This window comes from Heptranchias perlo, chromosome 36 (genome assembly GCF_035084215.1).
Source record: "Heptranchias perlo isolate sHepPer1 chromosome 36, sHepPer1.hap1, whole genome shotgun sequence".
NCBI lineage: Eukaryota > Metazoa > Chordata > Chondrichthyes > Hexanchiformes > Hexanchidae > Heptranchias > Heptranchias perlo.
In genome coordinates this window covers 14,248,951-14,270,006 of record NC_090360.1, presented here as the reverse complement: position 1 = coordinate 14,270,006, position 21,056 = coordinate 14,248,951, and the positions used below count along the sequence as shown (strand labels likewise).

The 21,056-nt window shown below is 41.8% G+C and overlaps 1 protein-coding gene and 1 long non-coding RNA gene across 2 annotated transcripts in view; one reads left to right on the top strand and one right to left on the bottom strand.

The window, feature by feature from the left end:
• LOC137304123 (uncharacterized) overlaps positions 1-7,659 on the bottom strand; it is a 30,231-nt gene extending 22,572 nt beyond the window's left edge. Inside the window, exon 1 of the long non-coding RNA XR_010958516.1 lies at positions 7,397-7,659. This is a non-coding gene — a long non-coding RNA (uncharacterized lncRNA). The remainder of the gene's footprint in view (positions 1-7,396) is intronic.
• Positions 7,375-20,620, top strand: paox (polyamine oxidase). Its single transcript, XM_067972599.1, has 7 exons — positions 7,375-7,562; positions 12,134-12,623; positions 14,613-14,812; positions 15,613-15,868; positions 16,711-16,823; positions 16,905-17,062; positions 17,893-20,620. Exons 1-7 carry the CDS (start codon positions 7,388-7,390, stop codon positions 18,034-18,036), a joined length of 1,536 nt encoding a protein of 511 aa, XP_067828700.1. The 5' UTR covers positions 7,375-7,387; the 3' UTR covers positions 18,037-20,620.
• The last annotated feature ends 436 nt before the right edge of the window (positions 20,621-21,056 follow it).

The following is a 21,056-nucleotide window of genomic DNA, read 5'->3' as shown; positions in this document are numbered from 1 at the left end:
TTCAGACAACTTTTCCCACAGGAAGTACCTGAGCAGTGTCCTTGCAGGTTAAGTAAACCTCTACATTAGCACATAAACATCACAACCTTGCTACAGACCATGGAGTCCTTGTGAAGGTTCCAGCAGGTAGTTTGTGCAAATTAGTTCCAGTAGTGAGTACAACAGCAACCCCCATCCCAAAAAATTAAATGCACAATAACCCATACTACTCATCACTGCAAATTACAAATCAAGTAGTCTATCACCATTTTTAACTTATTTTTAATAAACCATTTGTATATACATCCCCAGGAAACTTACACATGGATTTAAAAAGTTTCAGCAGCATCCTTTTATGAGAAATGTAAGAACTGTTCTCCAACTAGAATATCACATCCTCAAAATACTCAAGGTCATTGGCTGTTATTAACAAGTTTACATACCTTGGATAAAGGGCACACACCCAAAACATAACTTGTCTTTTCTCTTCACAGATGCTGACTGACCTGCTGTGTACTTCCAGCATTTTCTGTGCTTATTTTATGTTAGCTTGTTTCCAATCCCGTGGAACCTCTTCAGCATTCAATAACACTCGATAATTATCAGCACTTGACAAATTTCTTCCCTACTTTTCCTTAGTACGCTGGGATAGATACTATCTGCCCCTAGGGATTTGTTTCTTTTGAGTTTCCTAAGTCTGTCCAGAGATATGTTACTGTAGTCTTCTCAAGTGAATACTTAAAGCAAGTTGTTTAACTATTCTCAGTTCATCTTCAGTTTCATCTATATTGGTATCCTTTAAGACTCAACTCTTCCCTAATTGTCCTCTTGCTAATAGTGTTGGAAGAATTTCTTGCTGTTGTGTTTAGCACCTGTGGCTATACTTGTTTCCAATTTCCTTTTTGCCCCTCTGGTCATGCTTTTGAAATGCTCCTGGAGTCTCCAGTATCCTTTCTAGTGGTCCCCCTGACCCTTCTCACTACAGCCTCTGTGAAACTTATGATTTTTTCCTTATTCCATTTTGAATTGTCTTGCTAATCCCTTTAGGGTAATTTTTTGAGTTTACACTTGCTAACCTTGTATGTATTTGTCCTGCATGTTCTCCAGTACGCTTATGAAGATATTCCATTGTTGCTCTCAATGGAGATGTTAAACTTTTCCCCAATCTGTTTTAGTTCTTTCCCTTATCCCTTGTAGTTGTCTTTTTTAAAATTGTATCCTGGATGTTGATGCTGGGCAGTACCACCCAGAGTAGCTTTAACATTTTTGTAAATTGTGGGGTCATTCATCGTTACCAAATTGAGCTGAGAACTATCTCTCATGGCTTCCCTGCTGCACTATATTTATAAGTTCTCAGTTGGGCACTCCCAATTTATATTTAGTTAACTGAAATCCCTCACTACTATAACCTTCCTGTTTCACATATACTCCTTATCTCTTCATGAAATATTCTGTCCTCCCTCGTCTTCTGAATTGGCAGTCTGTAGTAAATTATTAGTGTTACTTTTGCTCTCTTTACATTTGAAAACCTTCTTTGTCTCCCAAGTATATCTGTAGGGCTACACCCACTTCTTTCTTATCTATTCGATCCTTTCCGAACACTCTGTACCCTACCATATTGTAATCACCTCCACTCACTGGGGTAAAGCTATGTTTCTGTTATTCCTGCCAAGTCACAGTTCTTCACAGGAATTTTAAAACTGGAAGAATTTGTCTGATATACTATGTTGCTTCCAGATTAGAAAACAAAACAGAAGAAATTAAAGTTGTTAATTAGTATAGAAACAAATAGTTAATTAAGTTAATACCTTGTAAATTTAAAGTTAATGATGGAAACAGTAAATTAATCCAGTACTTCGGGATACACAATTTTTGATATACTCCATTCCTCTCAAAGTGATGGCCATCTAAGACTGCTGGTAATGAATTATCAGGAGCAGATGTAAGACGTAGCTACATAGAGGTGTCCAACTGAGAAAACAGACTGCAGAAGATAAAAGGCAATATACTATGTTCTTATGAATGTTGATCGTCATATCAATTGCAAGTAAGATGGAGGAATTGGCAAAGTTTCAAACTAAATGCTACACTGGAGTCAGATGGAATGAGAGATAAGGGGGGATTAATGCACATCCGATTGTGGAAACCCGTAGCAATCTCAGCATCAATGATAAGTGGATTAAATTTACAAGATATTAAGCATGTACTAGTACAAGTTTCAGCTGTAGGAATCAGATTACAAAGCAGCTTTTTGTGAATTTAACTTGAAAAAAAGGCAGTGCAGTGGGATGCCAGAGGGCGATAATGTGTTCAGGAACTCTACTGAGTCATTACTATGAAAAATTAATTGTTTGAGAGATAGTAATTTGAGCAGAATTCCTACAGGAAGATAACTATTCTTTAATATCAATTTCACAGACTGATGAAAACAGAAAGATTGCATCCCAATTTGCACTTTCACTTTTCAGGAGAAAATGGCATCCGATGTACGGAGTAACAAAATATTACTTGGAAACTTTAACTATTGAAGCTTCGTTTACTGCACCTAGAATGGCATTATTTGGAAAACAATTGAAATAAATGATTAGGCTATTAATAAAAACAAGCTGTCTGACACCTCTGCAACAGAAAGCATTTTAAGAGAGCATGACCTGAAGTAGTTTGTGCAAGAACTGCAACAAAAAAAATGAAATGGAGATAGTTGAGGCTTTTAAGGCAAAATACAGCGGAGTGCATGGAACAAACATCCCCGTTAAGTTTAAGGCAAGCTAAGAATGTTTCTTGAAGTACGTTGGTTTTGCCTTACATTTCCAGCACTCATCGGACAAGAATGAGATTAAGATTTTAGCTGAGTACCAGTGCTACATCATAAGTGTATGTAAATTGTATGATTGTCCATTAGGACAAATGAGCAATGCAGGTGAAACTTTAATATTTTTTATTATTTGTAGCAACACCATGGTGAATGAAAAGCAAACCTGTAATATTTCCACTTAAATAACAGGCAGTGAAGAATTGTTTATCGTATTTGGGGCAACCAGGAGAGAAAGCTATCCCTATTGTGATACTGAAATGAAAAATACTACTCAGTCATACTGTTCCAACAAACACAAACATATGTCCCCAGAAAAAGGGCAGAAGATTTAATGTAGGCCTGAATAAGAATGGTGTGGAACCAGATGCCTTACAAAGCCTTGACATAGCCATACAAAACCAGATGCCTTGCAAAGCCTTCACATAGCCATACTCACAGAATCATACCTTTCAGCCAACGTCCCAGACTCTTCCATCACCATCCCTGGGTATGTCCCACCGGCAGGTCAGACCTACCAGAAGTGGCGGTACAGTGATATAGTCAGGAGAGAGTGGCCCTGGGAGTCCTCAACATTGACTCCGGACCCCATGAAATCTCATCGCATCAGGTCAAACATGGGCAAGGAAACAACTTGCTGATTACCACCTACCGTCCTCCCTCAGCTGATGAATCAGTCCTCCTCCATGTTGAGCACCACTTGGAGGAAGCACTGAGGGTAGCAAGGGCACAGAATGTACTCTGGGTGGGGGACTTCAATGTGGCTCAGTAGCACCACTACTGACCGAGCTGGCCGAGTCCTGAAGGACATAGCTGCCAGACTAGGCCTGCGGCAGGTGGTGAGCGAACCAACACGAGGGAAAAACCTACTTGACCTCGTCCTCACCAGTCTACCTGTCGCAGATGCATCTGTCCATGACAGTATTGGTAGGAGTGACCACTGCACAGTCCTCGTGGAGATGAAGTCCCATCTTCGTACTGAGGACACCATCCAATGTGTTGTGTGGCACTATCACCATGCTAAATGGGATAGATTCAGAATAGAACTAGCAGCTCAAAACTGGGCATCCATGAGGCGCTGTAGGCCATCAGCAGCAGCAGAATTGTATTCCAGCACAATCTGTAACTTCATGGCCCGGCATATTCCTCACTCTACCATTACCAACAAGCCAGGAGATCAACCCTGGTTCAATGAGGAGTGTAGAAGAGCATGCCAGGAGCAGCACCAGGCATACCTAAAAATGAGGTGCCAACCTGGTGAAGCTACAACTCAGGACTACATGTATGCTAAACAGCGGAAGCAACATGCTATAGAGAGCTAAGCGATTCCACAACCAACGGATCAAATCAAAGCTCTGCAGTGTCATCCAGTCGTGAATGGTGGTGGACAATTAAATAACTAACGGGAGGAGGAGGCTCTGTAAACATCCCCATCCTCAATGATGGCGGAGTCCAGCACGTGAGTGCAAAAGACGAGGCTCTCTCTTAATCCAATCTTTCTTTCCCTCTCTTTATTTCTCTTTCTGTTCGGTGGGTTCTGCTTGTATCACCAGGGCTTTGGCTCCAGGTGCCAAGAAAAAGGAGAAGGCCAGGCAGCTCGCTACAATCGCAGCAAGACATAGTCGCTGGGTCAAAATCCTGGAACTCCCTTCCTAACAGCACTGTGGGAGAACCTTCACCACACGGACTGCAGCGATTGAAGGCGGCGGCTCACCACCTTCTCAAGGGCAGTTAGGGATGGGCAATAAATGCTGGCCTCACCAGCGACGCCCACATCCCATGAACAAATTAAAAAAAACATGCTCTGCTAACAATGGCTGCTTTCCTGGTCATTTAACATTAGCCACTAAGGAGCTTATTCACCAATGCAATACTGATTTGGTCACAATACCATGGTCAATGACCATACAACTGCAATTGATGGCTCTGGAAACAAATCATTCAAGAATATTTTGCAAAGCAAGCTTCAACTGGTGGCTTTGCTTGGACAATCATAAACAGACATCAGCAGGCAGTCTGCAAAAACCTGGACCACTTTGGATGGATAATGCAATAGATACTGGATATATGACAGCAGGTTAAAGCAGACTCCATTATTTGAGGTTTTAAAAGAATGCTGCATTTGCAACATGAATGGAAGTGAGGATTGGCTGATGAGGAAGATGATCTTTCTCTCACCTCAATTAAACTCACAACACCAATACTGTTTGGTTTCCTTTTCATTTCCAGTAAGAAGGTACCCTACTGTCAGTAAATCTGGGTGCATGTAACATTTTTTCATTGCAATTTTCCTTTTCCAACTTGTTGAAAATAAAGAAGTACTGGTTTTGTTTTTTTGGTAGCAGTGCACAAATTGTTAATTTATAGTTTCAAGTACATAATTGCAATTAAATTTTAAATTGTGAAATTTGTTTCTGTGCTTTGCAAGGTTTTTTGCAGAGGGGACAAGTGGGAGGACATCATACAAAGGGGGACAGCCTTTATGCATGTGAATACGATAACAGTGCAATCAGATGACTTTTACTCTGAATAACTGAAAAACAACCCCACTGGTGTTAGAAGAGCATACATGATTACACTGCGTTCAACACTGGTTTAAAGCCTAATATTATGGGGATTCAAATTGCAGCTATTTTAATCTTAATGATCTTTTATTTGCTGGTAAAAATTAAGAAAACACCTTGATGACTTGTGGCACCCCCTCATAGGGCAGAAAACGGGGAGGGGGGGGGAAAGACATCCATTTTGAAAAAAAATGTCCTTTCTTGCAATTTGAAAGTTTCCTGCACAACAACCTTGAAAACCAGACAGTTGACATCACTAATATCACATGTAACTCGGGTTGTCAACTCTGGTTGGACATATTCCTGAAGGTTTCATGACATGACATCTCGCCATTGGTTGCCCAACACGTCCATCCTCATGGCGCACCATCTTCCCATGCTAATTGGTAAGTGAACAGACTCTTCAAGACTCAATTGGATGATTCTTGACTGTCAAACAGCCTTTCCCCCCGCAACTAATAACTAATAAACAAAAGTGTCCAAAGAAAATAAAACAAAAACACAATTTTTTAATGCAATGATTTTTCTCCTGGGTTGCTCGCAGTTGTGTCCTGGAGATTATTCTTCAATTCCTGGAGACACCAGGACAATCCTGGAGGGTCAGCAACCCTACGAGTGACACCTATCTTAGTTATCAAGATAGGCTAAAAGATCTGGGACTCTACCCTTTAGAGAAGCGTAGACTTAGGGGTGATCTGATCGAGGTTTATAAGATGACGAAGGGAATAGATTGTGTACAAGTTGACAGTTTGTTCCAATTAAATAGGTTAGCGAGGACCGGGGTCACAATTTTAAGTTGTAGAAGGCCAGATCTAGGTTAGATGTCAGGAGGTGTTTCTTTTACCAGAGAATAGTGGATCTGCGGAACAGGCTGACGGCTCGTACGATGGACGTCGATTCATGAATTCCTTCAGGCGAGAGCTGGACCTGTTTATGGCGGGGCAGAGATCACTCTTACAAAAGGTAGATACTGCGAAAAAGAACTTGCATTTATATAGCGCCTTTCACAACCTCAGGACTTCCCAAAGCATTTTGCAACCAGTGAATTACTTTCGAAGTGTAGACATTTGTAATGTAGGAAACGCAGCAGCCAATTTGCACACAGCAAGATCCCACAAACAGCAATGTTATAATGACCAGATAATCGGTTTTAGTGATGTTGGTTGAGGAATAAATATTGGCCAGTGAGATCTTCTGGACTAGTTTCAATCGCCTGGGGGGGGGGGGGGGGGCAGTGGAGAGGAATTGCACAGATTTCCCCCACAAATTAACCTGGGTTTTTCACCTCTCCCATGAGATCACATGGTTTTGAGTGGGGTGGAGTGTACATATTGTGATACACAAGGAATCACAATTGTGTGGGACAGGCTGGATGGACCAGAGGGTCTTTTCCCGTCCGTCATTGTTCATATCGCCCCTTAGATTGAAAGGTCTGTATGTTCAAGGGAAGAATATTTATGCATTAGGTGTCACCCGAGTCAGAAGATTGTGGGTTCAAGTCCCACTCCAGAGACTTGAGCACAAATTGTAGGCAGAGAGCACTGCACTGTCAGAGGTGCCATCTTTCAGATGAGACATTAAACCAAGGACCCATCTGCCCTCTCAGGTGGACGTAAAAGATTGCATGGCACTATCTCGAAGAAGAGCAGGCGATTATCCTGGCCAATATTTATCACTAAAACAGATTACCTAGTCATTATAACATTGCTGGATCTTGCTGTGCACAAATTGGCTGCCACATTTCCTAAATCACAAATGCCTACACTTCAAAAGTAATTCATTGGTTGTAAAGCGCTTTGGGACATCCTGATGTTGTGAAAGGCACTATATAAATGCAAGTTTGCTCTTTCTATCTCCTTTTTTTGCAATGCACTGTATTCGTGATCATTGCCGCACCTGTCCGTCCGGGGGACCTTGGCCGGGCTGGGTGCAAGCGAGGCGCAAACGGAAGGTTCCGGCCAGTGCGCAGAATCGGCCGGGCAACGGGGACTCGAAAGCATATTAAAGTGGGCGGGCGGAAAAGAAAAACAAAATGGCTCACGTTCACAGCGGCACCTCCCGGGGACTCCACTCCAGCATCGTCATCGTCGGGGGCGGCATAGCGGCGATCGGAGCTGCCCACAGGCTCCTCCAGCACGGCTTCACCAACGTGAAGGTAGTGGAGGCAAAGGAGCGGTGCGGCGGGCGGATCTGGAGCCGGCGGTTCGGTAAGAGCAGCGCGAGCCGCTCACCGCTTTTCAAAAGATAACGTTCGGGGCTCGCGCAGGATGGACAGTTGGAACGGCCCTGATTGAGGATTGACAGTCGAACGGGCCAATCGAACGGCCCTGATTGAGGATTGACAGTCGAACGGGCCAATCGAACGGCCTCGACTGTGTTCGCAATGGCCAACGAGCGTAGAGCTGGGCGGGACCTGTCCGGGATTAAAAGATCAAGTCAGTGAGCCCACTCCGCTTCAAAGCACAATGAGTTCCCCCAGAACTAGAAAAATAACATTTATATATTGGGTGGAATAAAGTTAGGCGTATCGGCCTCATTGGATTTTCGGCCACAGTCAATCCCCTGAGCATTTTTAAGAGAAAGAAATGCAATCCTTCTCAGAAAAATGTCGCTACTGCTTTTATCACTCTTCCTCACAACCGTAGTTGCGTTTTTGGAAGATTGGTGAATGAGGGAGGCTCATCGTTTAGTCCTTTCATGCAAACCGAGGTTCATTAAAACACTATAAATGAGCAAGAACCCAAATCATAATATCACCAGGAGTGAGGTAGAATATTCTCCACTTGCCGGGATGGGTGCAGCTCCAACAACACTCGGGTACGGTAGCATAGTGGTTATGTTACTGGGCGAGTAATCCAGAGGCCTGGACTAAAATCCAGAGTCATGAGTTCAAATCCCGCCACGGCAGCTGGCGAATTTAAATTCAATTAATTAATTAAATTCAATTGATTAAATTTTTAAAAATCTGGAATTAAAATACTAGTATCAGTAATGATGGCCATGAAACGACCGGATTGTCGTAAAAACCCATCTGGTTCACTAATGTCCTTTAGGGAAGGAAACCTGCCGTCCTTACCCGGTCTGGCCTATATGTGACTCCAGACCCACAGCAATGTGGTTGATTCTTAATTGCCCTCTGAAATGGCCTAGCAAGCCACTCAGTTGTAAAATCTCGCTATGAAAAGTCATAATAAGAATAAAACCGGACGGACCACCCGGCATCGGACCACTAGGCACCGGACACGACAACGGCAAAACACCAAGCCCAGTCGACCCTGCAAGGTCCTCCTTACGAACATCTGGGGACTTGTGCCAAAATTGGGAGAGCTGTCCCACAGACTAGTCAAGCAACAGCCTGACATAGCCATACTCACAGAATCATATCTTTCAGCCAACGTCCCAGACTCTTCCATCACCATCCCTGGGTATGTCCTGTCCCACCGGCAGGACAGACCCACCAGAGGTGGCGGTACAGTGATATACAGTCAGGAGGGAGTGGCCCTGGGAGTCCTCAACATTGACTCTGGACCTCATGGCATCAGGTCAAACATGGGCAAGGAAACCTCCTGCTGATTACCACCTACCGTCCTCCCTCAGCTGATGAATCAGTCCTCCTCCATGTTGAACACCACTTGGAGGAAGCACTGAGGGTAGCAAGGGCACAAAATGTACTCTGGGTGGGGGACTTCAATGTCCATCACCAAGAGTGGCTCGGTAGCACCACTACTGACCGAGCTGGCCGAGTCCTGAAGGACATAGCTGCTAGACTGGGCCTGCGGCAGGTGGTGAGCGAAACAACACGAGGGAAAAACTTACTTGACCTCGTCCTCACCAATCTACCTGTCGCAAATGCATCTGTCCATGACAGTATTGGTAGGAGTGACCACTGCACAGTCCTCGTGGAGATGAAATCCCGTCTTCGCACTGAGGACACCATCCAACGTGTTGTGTGGCACTACCACCGTGCTAAATGGGATAGATTCAGAACAGATCTAGCAGCTCAAAACTGGGCATCCATGAGGCGCTGTGGGCCATCAGCAGCAGCAGAATTGTATTCCAGCACAATCTGTAACCTCATGGCCCGGCATATTCCTCACTCTACCATTACCAACAAGCCAGGGGATCAACCCTGGTTCAATGAGGAGTGTAGAAGAGCATGCCAGGAGCAGCACCAGGCGTACCTAAAAATGAGGTGCCAACCTGGTGAAGCTACAACTCAGGACTACATGCATGCTAAACAGCGGAAGCAACATGCTATAGACAGAGCTAAGCGATTCCACAACCAACGGATCAGATCAAAACTCTGCAGTCCTGCCACATCCAGTCGTGAATGGTGGTGGACAATTAAACAACTAACGGGAGGAGGAGGCTCTGCAAACATCCCCATTCTCAATGATGGCGGAGTCCAGCACGTATGTGCAAAAGACAAGGCTGAAGCGTTTGCAACCATCTTCAGCCAGAAGTGCCGAGTGGATAATCCATCTCAGCCTCCTCCCGATATCCCCACCATCACGGAAGCCAGTCTTCGGCCAATTCGATTCACTCCACGTGATATCAAGAAACGGCTGAGTGCACTGGATACAGAAAAGGCTATGGGCCCCGACAACATCCCAGCTGTAGTGCTGAAGACTTGTGCTCCAGAACTAGCTGCGCCTCTAGCCAAGCTGTTCCAGTACAGCTACAACACTGGCATCCACCCGACAATGTGGAAAATTGCCCAGGTATGTCCTGTCCACAAAAAGCAGGACAAATCCAATCCGGCCAATTACCGCCCCATCAGTCTACTCTCAATCATCAGCAAAGTGATGGAAGGTGTCGTCGACAGTGCTATCAAGCGGCACTTACTCACCAATAACCTGCTCACCGATGCTCAGTTTGGGTTCCGCCAGGACCACTCGGCTCCAGACCTCATTACAGCCTTGGTCCAAACATGGACAAAAGAGCTGAATTCCAGAGGTGAGGTGAGAGTGACTGCCCTTGACATCAAGGCAGCATTTGACCGAGTGTGGCACCAAGGAGCCCTAGTAAAATTGAAGTCAATGGGAATCAGGGGGAAAACTCTCCAGTGGCTGGAGTCATACCTAGCACAAAGGAAGATGGTAGTGGTTGTTGGAGGCCAAGCATCTCAGCCCCAGGGCATTGCTGCAGGAGTTCCTCAGGGCAGTGTCCTAGGCCCAACCATCTTCAGCTGCTTCATCAATGACCTTCCCTCCATCATAAGGTCAGAAATGGAGATGTTCGCTGATGACTGCACAGTGTTCAGTTCCATTCGCAACCCCTCAGATAATGAAGCAGTCCGAGCCCGCATGCAGCAAGACCTGGACAACATCCAGGCTTGGGCTGATAAGTGGCAAGTAACATTCGCGCCAGACAAGTGCCAGGCAATGACCATCTCCAACAAGAGAGAGTCTGACCACCTCCCCTTGACATTCAACGGCATTACCATCGCCGAATCCCCCACCATCAACATCCTGGGGGTCACCATTGACCAGAAACTTAACTGGACCAGCCATATAAATACTGTGGCTACGAGAGCAGGTCAGAGGCTGGGTATTCTGCGGCGAGTGACTCACCTCCTGACTCCCCAAAGCCTTTCCACCATCTACAAGGCACAAGTCAGGAGTGTGATGGAATACTCTCCACTTGCCTGGATGAGTGCAGCTCCAACAACACTCAAGAAGCTCGACACCATCCAAGATAAAGCAGCCCGCTTGATTGGCACCCCATCCACCACCCTAAACATTCACTCCCTTCACCACCGGCGCACTGTGGCTGCAGTGAGCACCATCCACAGGATGCACTGCAGCAACTCGCCAAGGCTTCTTCGACAGCACCTCCCAAACCCGCGACCTCTACCACCTAGAAGGACAAGGGCAGCAGGCGCATGGGAACAACACCACCTGCACGTTCCCCTCCAAGTCACACACCATCCCGACTTGGAAATATATCGCCGTTCCTTCATTGTCGCTGGGTCAAAATCCTGGAACTCCCTTCCTAACAGCACTGTGGGAGAACCGTCACCACACGGACTGCAGCGGTTCAAGAAGGCGGCTCACCACCACCTTCTCAAGGGCAATTAGGGATGGGCAATAAATGCCGGCCTTGCCAGCGACGCCCACATCCCGTGAACGAATAAAAAAAAAAGAAGCTCGACACTAGGACAAAACAGTCCGCTTGTTCGGCACCCCATCCACTGGCTTAAACACCCACTTCCTACACAATCAGCATACTGTGGCTGTAGTGTATACTATCTGCAGGATGCCAGGCGGCAGCTCACTAAGGCTTCTTCGGCAGCACTTCCCAAACCCATGACCTCAACCACCCAGAAGAACAAGGACAGCAGGTGCTTTTGTATTATTTACAATTAGCTTATTAGCAGCATAAAGGCTTTATTGTTTATTGCAAGCAAACAACTTCCTAGATTACTTTGACGTTTTGGCTCATAAGAAGAGTGCACTTGGCCTGTGGAAGCAGTCCTTTATGCTGGGCACAAAAAATTATCTGGAGAGCACCTGATTCATAATACATATTTCTAACCGCGAGTGTTCATTGCAGTGTGTGGAGCATCAATAGCTGTGCCATAACAGTGGAGGGATCTGCTCCAATCCTTCATACCACTGCAGCATTGGTATAGGTGTATTAGTATTGCAAGCCCAAATAATTGTTAAAATATGTTGACAATGGGGCTAGATTTTCCATGCATTGACTATGACTGGACAGATAATCTATCCCAAGACATTTTAATGAATGTATTTCTTCTTTTCAAATTTTCATTCAGCAAAAGGGTTGGTTGAGATTGGAGCACAGTGGATCCATGGCCCATCTAAGCGGAATGCTGTGTTTCAGTTGGCCAGCCAATATGATCTTCTAGATGAAGAAGCAATGTCTGAGGAGAACCAAGCTGTACAAATAGACGGACACCCGCCTGCTGTGTCCACCTATTACACCAGCTCAGGGAAGAGGCTAGGACCAGAAATTACAGCCCCTGTGGAAGAATTGTATTCAACTCTTTCTCTGAAAAGCAGGGAGTTCTTCCAGTCAAAGACAGAACCTGTCCAGAGTTTGGGTGAATTTCTAAAACTTGAAATTGCTCGGTGTGCAGGAGAATGGAAAGATGAGGAGGAAACGTGCAACCTTAAACTTGCTGTGCTTAACGTAGAATTCAAGATGGAGTGTTGTATTTCTGGGACTGACAGCTTGGATCTAGTAGCACTCCAGCCTTTTGGGGAATACATTTTGTTACCTGGAATTGATTGTGTTTTTCCTGGGTAGGTGTTGAGAGCAAAAATATGTTACTACATTTTAAAAAAAAACTAGTTTACAATTTGTATTTGGGAGTTTGTTTATTTCAATTTGCATTTAAGGGGAAGCTAGATAAACATGTGAGGGAGAAAGGAATAGAAGGATATGCTGATAGGGTTAGATGAAGTAGGGAGGGAGGAGGCTCGTGTGGCACATAAACACTGGCACAGACCTATTGGACTGAATGGCCTGTGTCTGTGCTGTACATTCTATGTAATTTGCAATCCCAGCCCATTCTAATGTATTTCAACGGTGCTACTTTTATACAAACTAGATGCATGTGCAATAAGAAGAACTGGCTCACAGGGGTGGTCCTAAAATGAATGTTGACCTGAATTACCTTAGCCTATAAAATGTGATGTTTAAATTAATACTGGAACAAATCTTAACAAAATTTTGCAGCACTAAATAGTATTAGTAACACAGTCCATACAACTATGACTTGCATTTAAAAAGCACTCCTCACATAGGGATATATTCTGCAACACACAAAAATATGGACACTCTGCAATTGATTTCAATGGATGGAAAATTGAGTGTCCATGATTTTGTAATTCTTGCTGGCTATGCGTGAGGTCCTGCCAGCAGCACAGTGTGTCGCAAAATTTACTCATGTCACCTCACAACACTTTACAATGGGTGAGAGCTAGATACTGAGCAGGAAGTGAAGCAATTTAGTGGGCAGAATGAAGGCGCAGTCGAAGAAATAGGTATTTAGCATGCTTTTGAAGGTAGAGAGAGAGAAAACAAGGCACAACACTGATGTGTTTATTGCCTCTCTTTGTCTTCTGTTGTTGCCTGACAGTGTTTGACAACCTTTTTGTCATTTGTTTCATTGCATTACCACTGCTCATTCAGTGTATTATATCTCTGATAGTGGCAATGCCGGTGAGCTAGTGTTTGTACTGAAGATGGAGTATTGAGTTTGAGCTGAGTCAGCCCTTTTTGTGTTGGGCATCCCTTGCTTTTTAAAAGAAACCAATTACTGTAGTATTAATTTTGAGACAACATTGTGGAACTGTAGAACTTTAGTATAACTGGATGATATGTTATTTTTTGATGGGGATTATTGTTTGATAAACACCAAAAAATGGTGCAATGGATTTCAAGTTGGCAAAATTCCTAAAGACATTGCCTAGGTAACTCTAATTACAGGCAGTCAGATATTGCTAATATTACATAATGCATGTTTCTAGCCTGAAGAAATCTATGGGGATGATTTCCGTATACCCACTGCCCCATTCACACTGGAAAACGGAGCAATAGACAGACAAAAGTTTAAAAATCAAACCTACTGCTCACTAGCTGCTCAAGGCTTGCCCAACTCAGTGTTCGAGCAAGCCTCAAAATGGGCAGCCAGTGTTCCCGCCCGAAACGGGTAGGAGCCTTATTAAAATATTTAAATCTGGGTTCTATGCCATTTGTAGGACCCTGATGCAATTGTGATGTTCCATTGGGTGGAGCATGCATTCTGCCCAATTGAACTACACGTTGTGTGGTTGAACCAGCACAATGAATGCCCCTCCTGGCCCCTTGTGTGTGCTTTCTATTATTTAACTGCAGAGTTTACCTCACAAATACTAGCTGAATGTATATTTCTAATTTCAGTGAGAGATGGACATAGGGGAAAAGAGAGTAAAGCAGTACCTTTTTACAAACTTTGAGGGTAAAGACACATTAGGAGTTGGAAATCTCACTCAAGTCCGCTGTGCTATTTGCCAAATAGCAGCAGAACCTTTAGTACAGGATGGTCTTTCACTCCATGTTGAAATTCACAATGGTATATTTCTAACTAAACTCTAAACATTACAAAATCAGTTTATAGTAGATAACTGCTACCATCTTGTATAATACTTGATTCTCAAAAATAAACTTCACTGTAAGAGGATCAAACTTGATCCTTCAATTCAGATACAATTATCATGATCACAATTAATATTTATATATATTTTTAGTGGTTTTAAAAGCCTCATTGATGCAATGATGAAATCCCTGCCAAAGGATATTGTGTCATACAACAAGCCAGTTAAATGCATCCATTGGAACGGATCCTTCAAAAGACCTAACACACTGGAACGTTCTTACTCAGTTCTGGTGGAGTGTGAAAATGGCGAGACTATACCAGCGGATCATGTTATAGTCACTGTTCCTTTAGGTAATATACAATTTGAGTCTTATTCTGTCCCTTTCAGAAAATCAGCACTAGAACTGTTTTGTGTGTCTGTGTGTGTGTGTGTGTGTGTGTGTGAAGAGACCTGCTTTCACAAGTACAAGCTAAATCTATGTAGCATGCCTGGAATGAGCAGATATACAGTGGAAGTCTGAAAATTTAAAAAATCTTCAACCAGATAAATTTACAGCAGTGATTTGTACCAGTGTAATTGTAATTTATATAGGTATAAATGAAAAAGCCATTCTATTTTTAAGCCTTTTATATTGAATATCACAATAACATTTACACTCATTGTTTGGGATAGACCTAATATAAACGTTCAGATCTCCAGTTGAAAAAAAATGTTGATCCAGCCCAGAAACTAATCATTGGGTTCATTACCATTTTCATGTCAGAATAACTCTTATTAGTCCTCAAGTTGCCTGAAAACCCAACAAATTCATAATTTCTGTGATATTAAATTGGGTCAAATTGATGGATAAATATCTTATCCAATGTGTCCTCAGTGCATATCTTCTATATACTTTTGTATAAATTGGGAATTTTGATAACCTTATTAGGGGAACCAACTTGGTTAATGAACCTGACTGAATAAACATCCTGTTTTATTCATGGACCTGTGCAGTATTGGTCCCTGGTTTTGACTTCTGGTTAATGTGATTGTATCAAAATATAGTAGTGCATCAAATGCTATATTAATTGCTTCTTGTAATTACCTCATGTCTGTATTTTAAAAGTTTGCATGTAACTACTTACTGAACATGATACCATTTGCTTTTTAGGTTTCCTTAAAGAACATTACAAAACTTTCATTCATCCCCCACTTCCCTCCAGTAAAATTAATTCCATTCAGAAAATGGGTTTTGGGACAAATAATAAAATCTTCCTTGAATTTGAGGAGCCATTTTGGGAACCAGAATGTGAACTGATCAAACTGGTATGGGAGGATGAGTCTCCACTGGTCAGAACACAGCCAGACCTGCACAAGGCGTGGTTCAGAAAGATCTTGGGCTTTATTGTCCTACAGCCTGTGGAAAGGTAATTATGCACTTGATATATTTAAATACGTGTGTGTATCTAACACTGTGTTTCATTATGATTTGAAAAAGTAAACCATCAGCCTTGAAAATTTGGGTTTGTGGATTAACAATAAAATATAATCCCTTAATGGTTATTTATACTAATCATTGCGCAGAATTAAAAAAATCCATTTTGTATGCATTTCCATGCAAGTTATCAGGAAATTCAGTTAAGTGAACTATTTATTTGCTTTCTCTAACCGTGGAAATATTGTTTCTAGAACATTTTTAGTGCATTAATTGCTTATTTGAACAAAAATTAAGACTATGATTTGATTAGAAGCAGTGTTTAACTGTAAACAGCGAATTATTGCTAATACAGTACTACAACTGGTATGAAGTTAGGGACGCTTCTTTTGGGGGGTGGTGGGAGGGGGACCATGGATTGAACCAGCAGACACTGCGCACTAGTAATGTTGTGCTGCAAATGAATAGCAAAGGATGGAGGAACAGGTATTCCTGATAATATTTTGTCTTTTAACACTGGCTAAAATTGGGATAAATAAAGGGTTTTAAATTCTTGAGCGAATATATCTGTTCAGTGCTTTGAAGCTGGCACTAATTCCCTTAAATGGTTCAACTGTTAAATAGCATTTGAGAAATGTACAAAATTAAGGAAACAAAGTACTCTTGGAATAATCAATAAATATATGTACATGTATATATTGTTGAATATGCTGCTACAGCACTCAAAGGGTTCAAGCATGAGGTTTCAATTTAATTTTGACATGTGCAGAATGAATGCAGGGATGTGAATATTCATAGTTTTTCCAGGCTTCATGTCTCATGTTCTATCTGTAGGTATGGCCATGTCCTTTTAGCTGTGCTTGCTGGGCAGGAAGCTGAATTTATGGAGAGCTTATCTGATTCTGAAGTCAAAAATTGTTTGACACAAGTCATACGTAGATTTACAGGTACATTTTCTGACATGTTATAGCAGTACTGAAGCACATATTCTAACATTGCACAAAATACTTACAAGCTCTTTTATTTAGGAAACCCATTGATACCTCTACCAAAGAGTATAATACGATCAAAATGGCACAGTGATCAATACACCAAGGGATCATATAGTTACACTGCAGTTGGGAGTTCAGGAGATGATATAGATGTCATTGCACAACCTCTCCCATTTAAATCTACAAAAGCACAGGTACTATACAATTTTGTTTTCTTAACTTGAGTATAGTGCATATTTATTTTATATATAGATTAAAGTTACTATATTGGATAATTGGGAGGCTAAAAAAGGCAAATGTTACACTATTAAATAGTTTGTCTTTTTAATTCTTAAAGATTTCCTTGTGGGGTTTATTGAGAAAGATTGAAATTTTGAAATTGGCCTATAGAGCAAAAGACAAAGACAGAAAAGATAAAAATCTACAGAAATGAGCTGTTAAACAGCAACAGGTGCAGGGTTACTAAAACATTAACTAATGTGTGTAATGGATCACGTGAACAAAAATTCTTAAGCCATTGCTGAGATAACTCTAATCACAGGCAGCCGACTATCACTAATGATAAGTCCATTTTCGGAGTTAATAACAATTGTCCCTACACTCTCGTAGTTGTTGCCACAATTCATATCGAAAGGGAACAGTCAATTTGGCTGATGAAGTTCAGGTATTGACCCGACTTGGCTGCGTGGACTGTGAGACCTTCGGTTTGAGAGATTTATTTTCAAATCATGTGTATGTTCTTTGTCACTTCTGAAGACTCCACCTCCAAGATTGGTGAAACATTGAGTTTTACCTTTTTTTCCATCCTTTTTTAATGTGCCTTTACCTTTTTTGTATTTTCCCCTCTTCAAATATTCTATACTGGTTGGTCATTTTGTCTTTCTCCTCATTTTTGAAATATTAACTTTTTATAAACTAGTTACATTTTTGTTTTTAATAGGTTCAGCTTAAATTAAAAGTCTGGGGATGTATATTTGTGATTAACACAATGGTTTAATAACTTTGTCTGTATTATTACTGTTAGCCTTTGCAGGTGCTTTTTGCTGGTGAAGCAACTCACCGGACATTTTATTCTACTACCCATGGTGCCTTGCAGTCAGGATGGAGGGAAGCAGATCGCCTGAATGAGCATTACTTGTCTTTCATTTCCGCGAAAGCAAAACTATAAAACTTTATAATTCAGTATCAAAGTGCACCTGTCTTCGCTGTCTTTAATAAACTCCTTATGGTGTCTAGACATACAATCTAAATTGTGTTAGAGATTGGAAGGGTTAATCATTATAGAATGTTTTTATGAATTATATTGCTGTATATGACAGGAAGTTGTATTTTCACAGATTACAGTGTCAAGGTACTAGAGACTTTTTGGTCTTAGCTAGCCATAGAAGAATGAGAATTTATTGGTGACACCCAGCAGAAATAGTTTGGGAACCATTGTTGAGAGAAAAAGTTTAGGAAGGCACTTGATCAAGGTATATAAAATAGCTAGGGCATCTTCCACAAAAAACTTGTGGGTCCAAGTCTCAGGCCAGGTTGCACTCTATTCCCGTGCTCTGTCTGGGTCTGTTTCTGTTTCTGTATCTATCCCCATTGCTCGGTCTTTCTCACTCCCCCAGCATGTACAATGCTCCTGCTGCCTCTTTCTCATTCCTGTCGTCCCCACTGCACAGACTATGATCCACCTGAGCTTTTACCATCAGCAATTCTCTGTGCTGCACGAGGCCTAGGCAGCTCACTTCCAGTCAGACAATGCCACAGAACGGTGAGGCCTTAGCAGGGGAAAAGTAGCCAGCAGTATCTGTAGACAGCACAAGAAGGTTTTTCTCATGGGGGAAGCCGTCATGGAAAGTAGAGTAAAGGCAGGAGAGATGGAAGTAAAGGCCAGTGAGAACCCACTGTAGTATAGTGTATTAAAGCAGATACCATAGCCAGAGCTGGGAGGTAGCCAGCTGCCATTATTGTATAAAATGAAACCAATTGAATTGCTGCAACGTTGCCCACTCCGCCTTTACTAGCATTGGTTGAAAGCCCTGTTAATCAAACACAAAAATCCGAATGGTCACATCATTGGTATTGGTCAATGAGATTGCTAGAAAGTTTTGTTGACACTTGGAATGTTTACATGATTACTTTTGGTTAATATTGCCAAAAAGCAATATGAACTTTTGTAATGATCACATGATTACCAAAGGCTGAAAAGCTGACTTAATAGCAACATTCACCATTTTTTTAAATTTACTCGTAGATCTCCTGTGAATTGATCACAGGTAATCCAGTAGCTTGCCAACTGCTGTAACACAGCAAATTTATTGAAGTAATATATCACATGACTGAAATACTACACACATTACTGGCCTCCTAGATAGTTACCAACTTCTTACAAAACTTGCTTAAGCTGCAAATAACATTGTTTTTCCCTGCCCAGAGCCTCTTGTTCTCAAGTATTTACATTGTACAATATTTTTTTCACCTCTGTGCATTATGTATAGTGATACTGTAAATGTGTTTATAAAGAACACATTTACAATTTCACTATGTGTCGGGTACAGTGGAAATATTTTCCCTAGGTGACAAATGTTTGGAATAATATGCCAGGCAATTTAGTATGATGAAGTACATTGGGGTGTTCAAAATACAGTTGAATGCTCGGCTAGGACAGTTAGAGTACTGGAAAGACAAGCTTCCTTAGGCTGAAAGGGTCCTTTTTTAAATTCTTTTATTTTTCTATTTCTTTTAAATGAAAAATGTTTCCACGGTTAGCTGGTATATAATAGCAAACAAAGGTATTTGTAATGTTTCTGCAATGGAGTACTGTACTTAAGAATCTCCATGCAGTAACTTTACTTCCTTAGTAGAAGTTCATGCGATAAATACAGATAAGGGAGGCCATTTAAACCAACTTAGTTCACCCATCCACAATAAAAATCTACACTTCTCCCTATTACATCACCTAACTGACTCTTGAATGAATCAAAGGTTTTCATCTCCACTACCCCAACTGGAAGACCATGCCAAGTGTTTGTCCAGACATCTGTCCTAAACTTTCTTTTCACCAGTTTTAACCTATGCTGCCTTGTTTTAGTATCCTGGCGTACCTAAAAGTAGTGCTGTTGATTAACCTTATCCGTGACATTTATTATCTTTAATACCACCTCCCCCCAGGCGACTCCTTTCAAGACTAAAGGGCCCCTGTTTCTCCAGTCACTCCTCATAACTCAATCCTTTAATGGTAGGGATCAGTCTTGTAGCTTAGTTCTGCACTGCCTCCATGGCTTGAATGTTTCCCATATGTCTAGGCAGCCAAAACTGAAAACCGTACTCAAGGTGCAGAAATTGTTGCAGATTTACTTCAGATTATTATGTGAGCCAAGACGTGGCAATTTCTATCACTAATGAACCACCAACAGGTTCTTAATGCCTAACTACCTGGGGTTGAATTGTTTTTAATTACATACCGTGAATCACAACTCCAATGTTATTATTTGCTGAAATTGAAAATGTCTTTGTGTTTAATATTGCTGCAAATTTTTCAACGGATAGAATTTAAAAATCTCTTTGCTATAGTATTGCATCCTCCTTTAATGGACAGTGTTAGAAATTTACTTAAAACTACTGCACATTATGCAAAAATGATTTTGAGTTTGAAATGTCCTGCTCTGTTTTGCACAGAAAGTATGCGACTTTCCTATCCACTTGTAAATCAGTTTTCTATTTCCGAACAGAAAAAATAAACCTATCAAAGATCTGTATAATCTGTTAATTTTTTACTGGGCACTCCATTTTTTGGCATTTATATATCATTAAATTGTCATTTTGAAACTCATTTAGAATAATTTAATAGTAAATGGAAGTAACAAGATGTTACTGTCAGAATTCCAGATTAAACAACATCTCCCAGCCCTGCAACCTCTATCACTGAGAAGGACATAAGAAGCAATATCATGGGAAAATAATCACCTGTAAGTTCCCCTCCCAAGTCACAAAGTCAGTATCATGCTGACTAGGACATCTGTCATCGTTGCTTCATCATCACTGGCTTAAAATTCAGGAATTCCCTAGCTAATACGGTCATGGAAGCACCATCATCACAGGGACTACAGTGGTTTGAGAAGGCAGCCCATCACCATCTTTGCAGGGAACTAGGGTTGGATAATAAATGCAGTCTTGCCACCATTGCCCACATTCTGA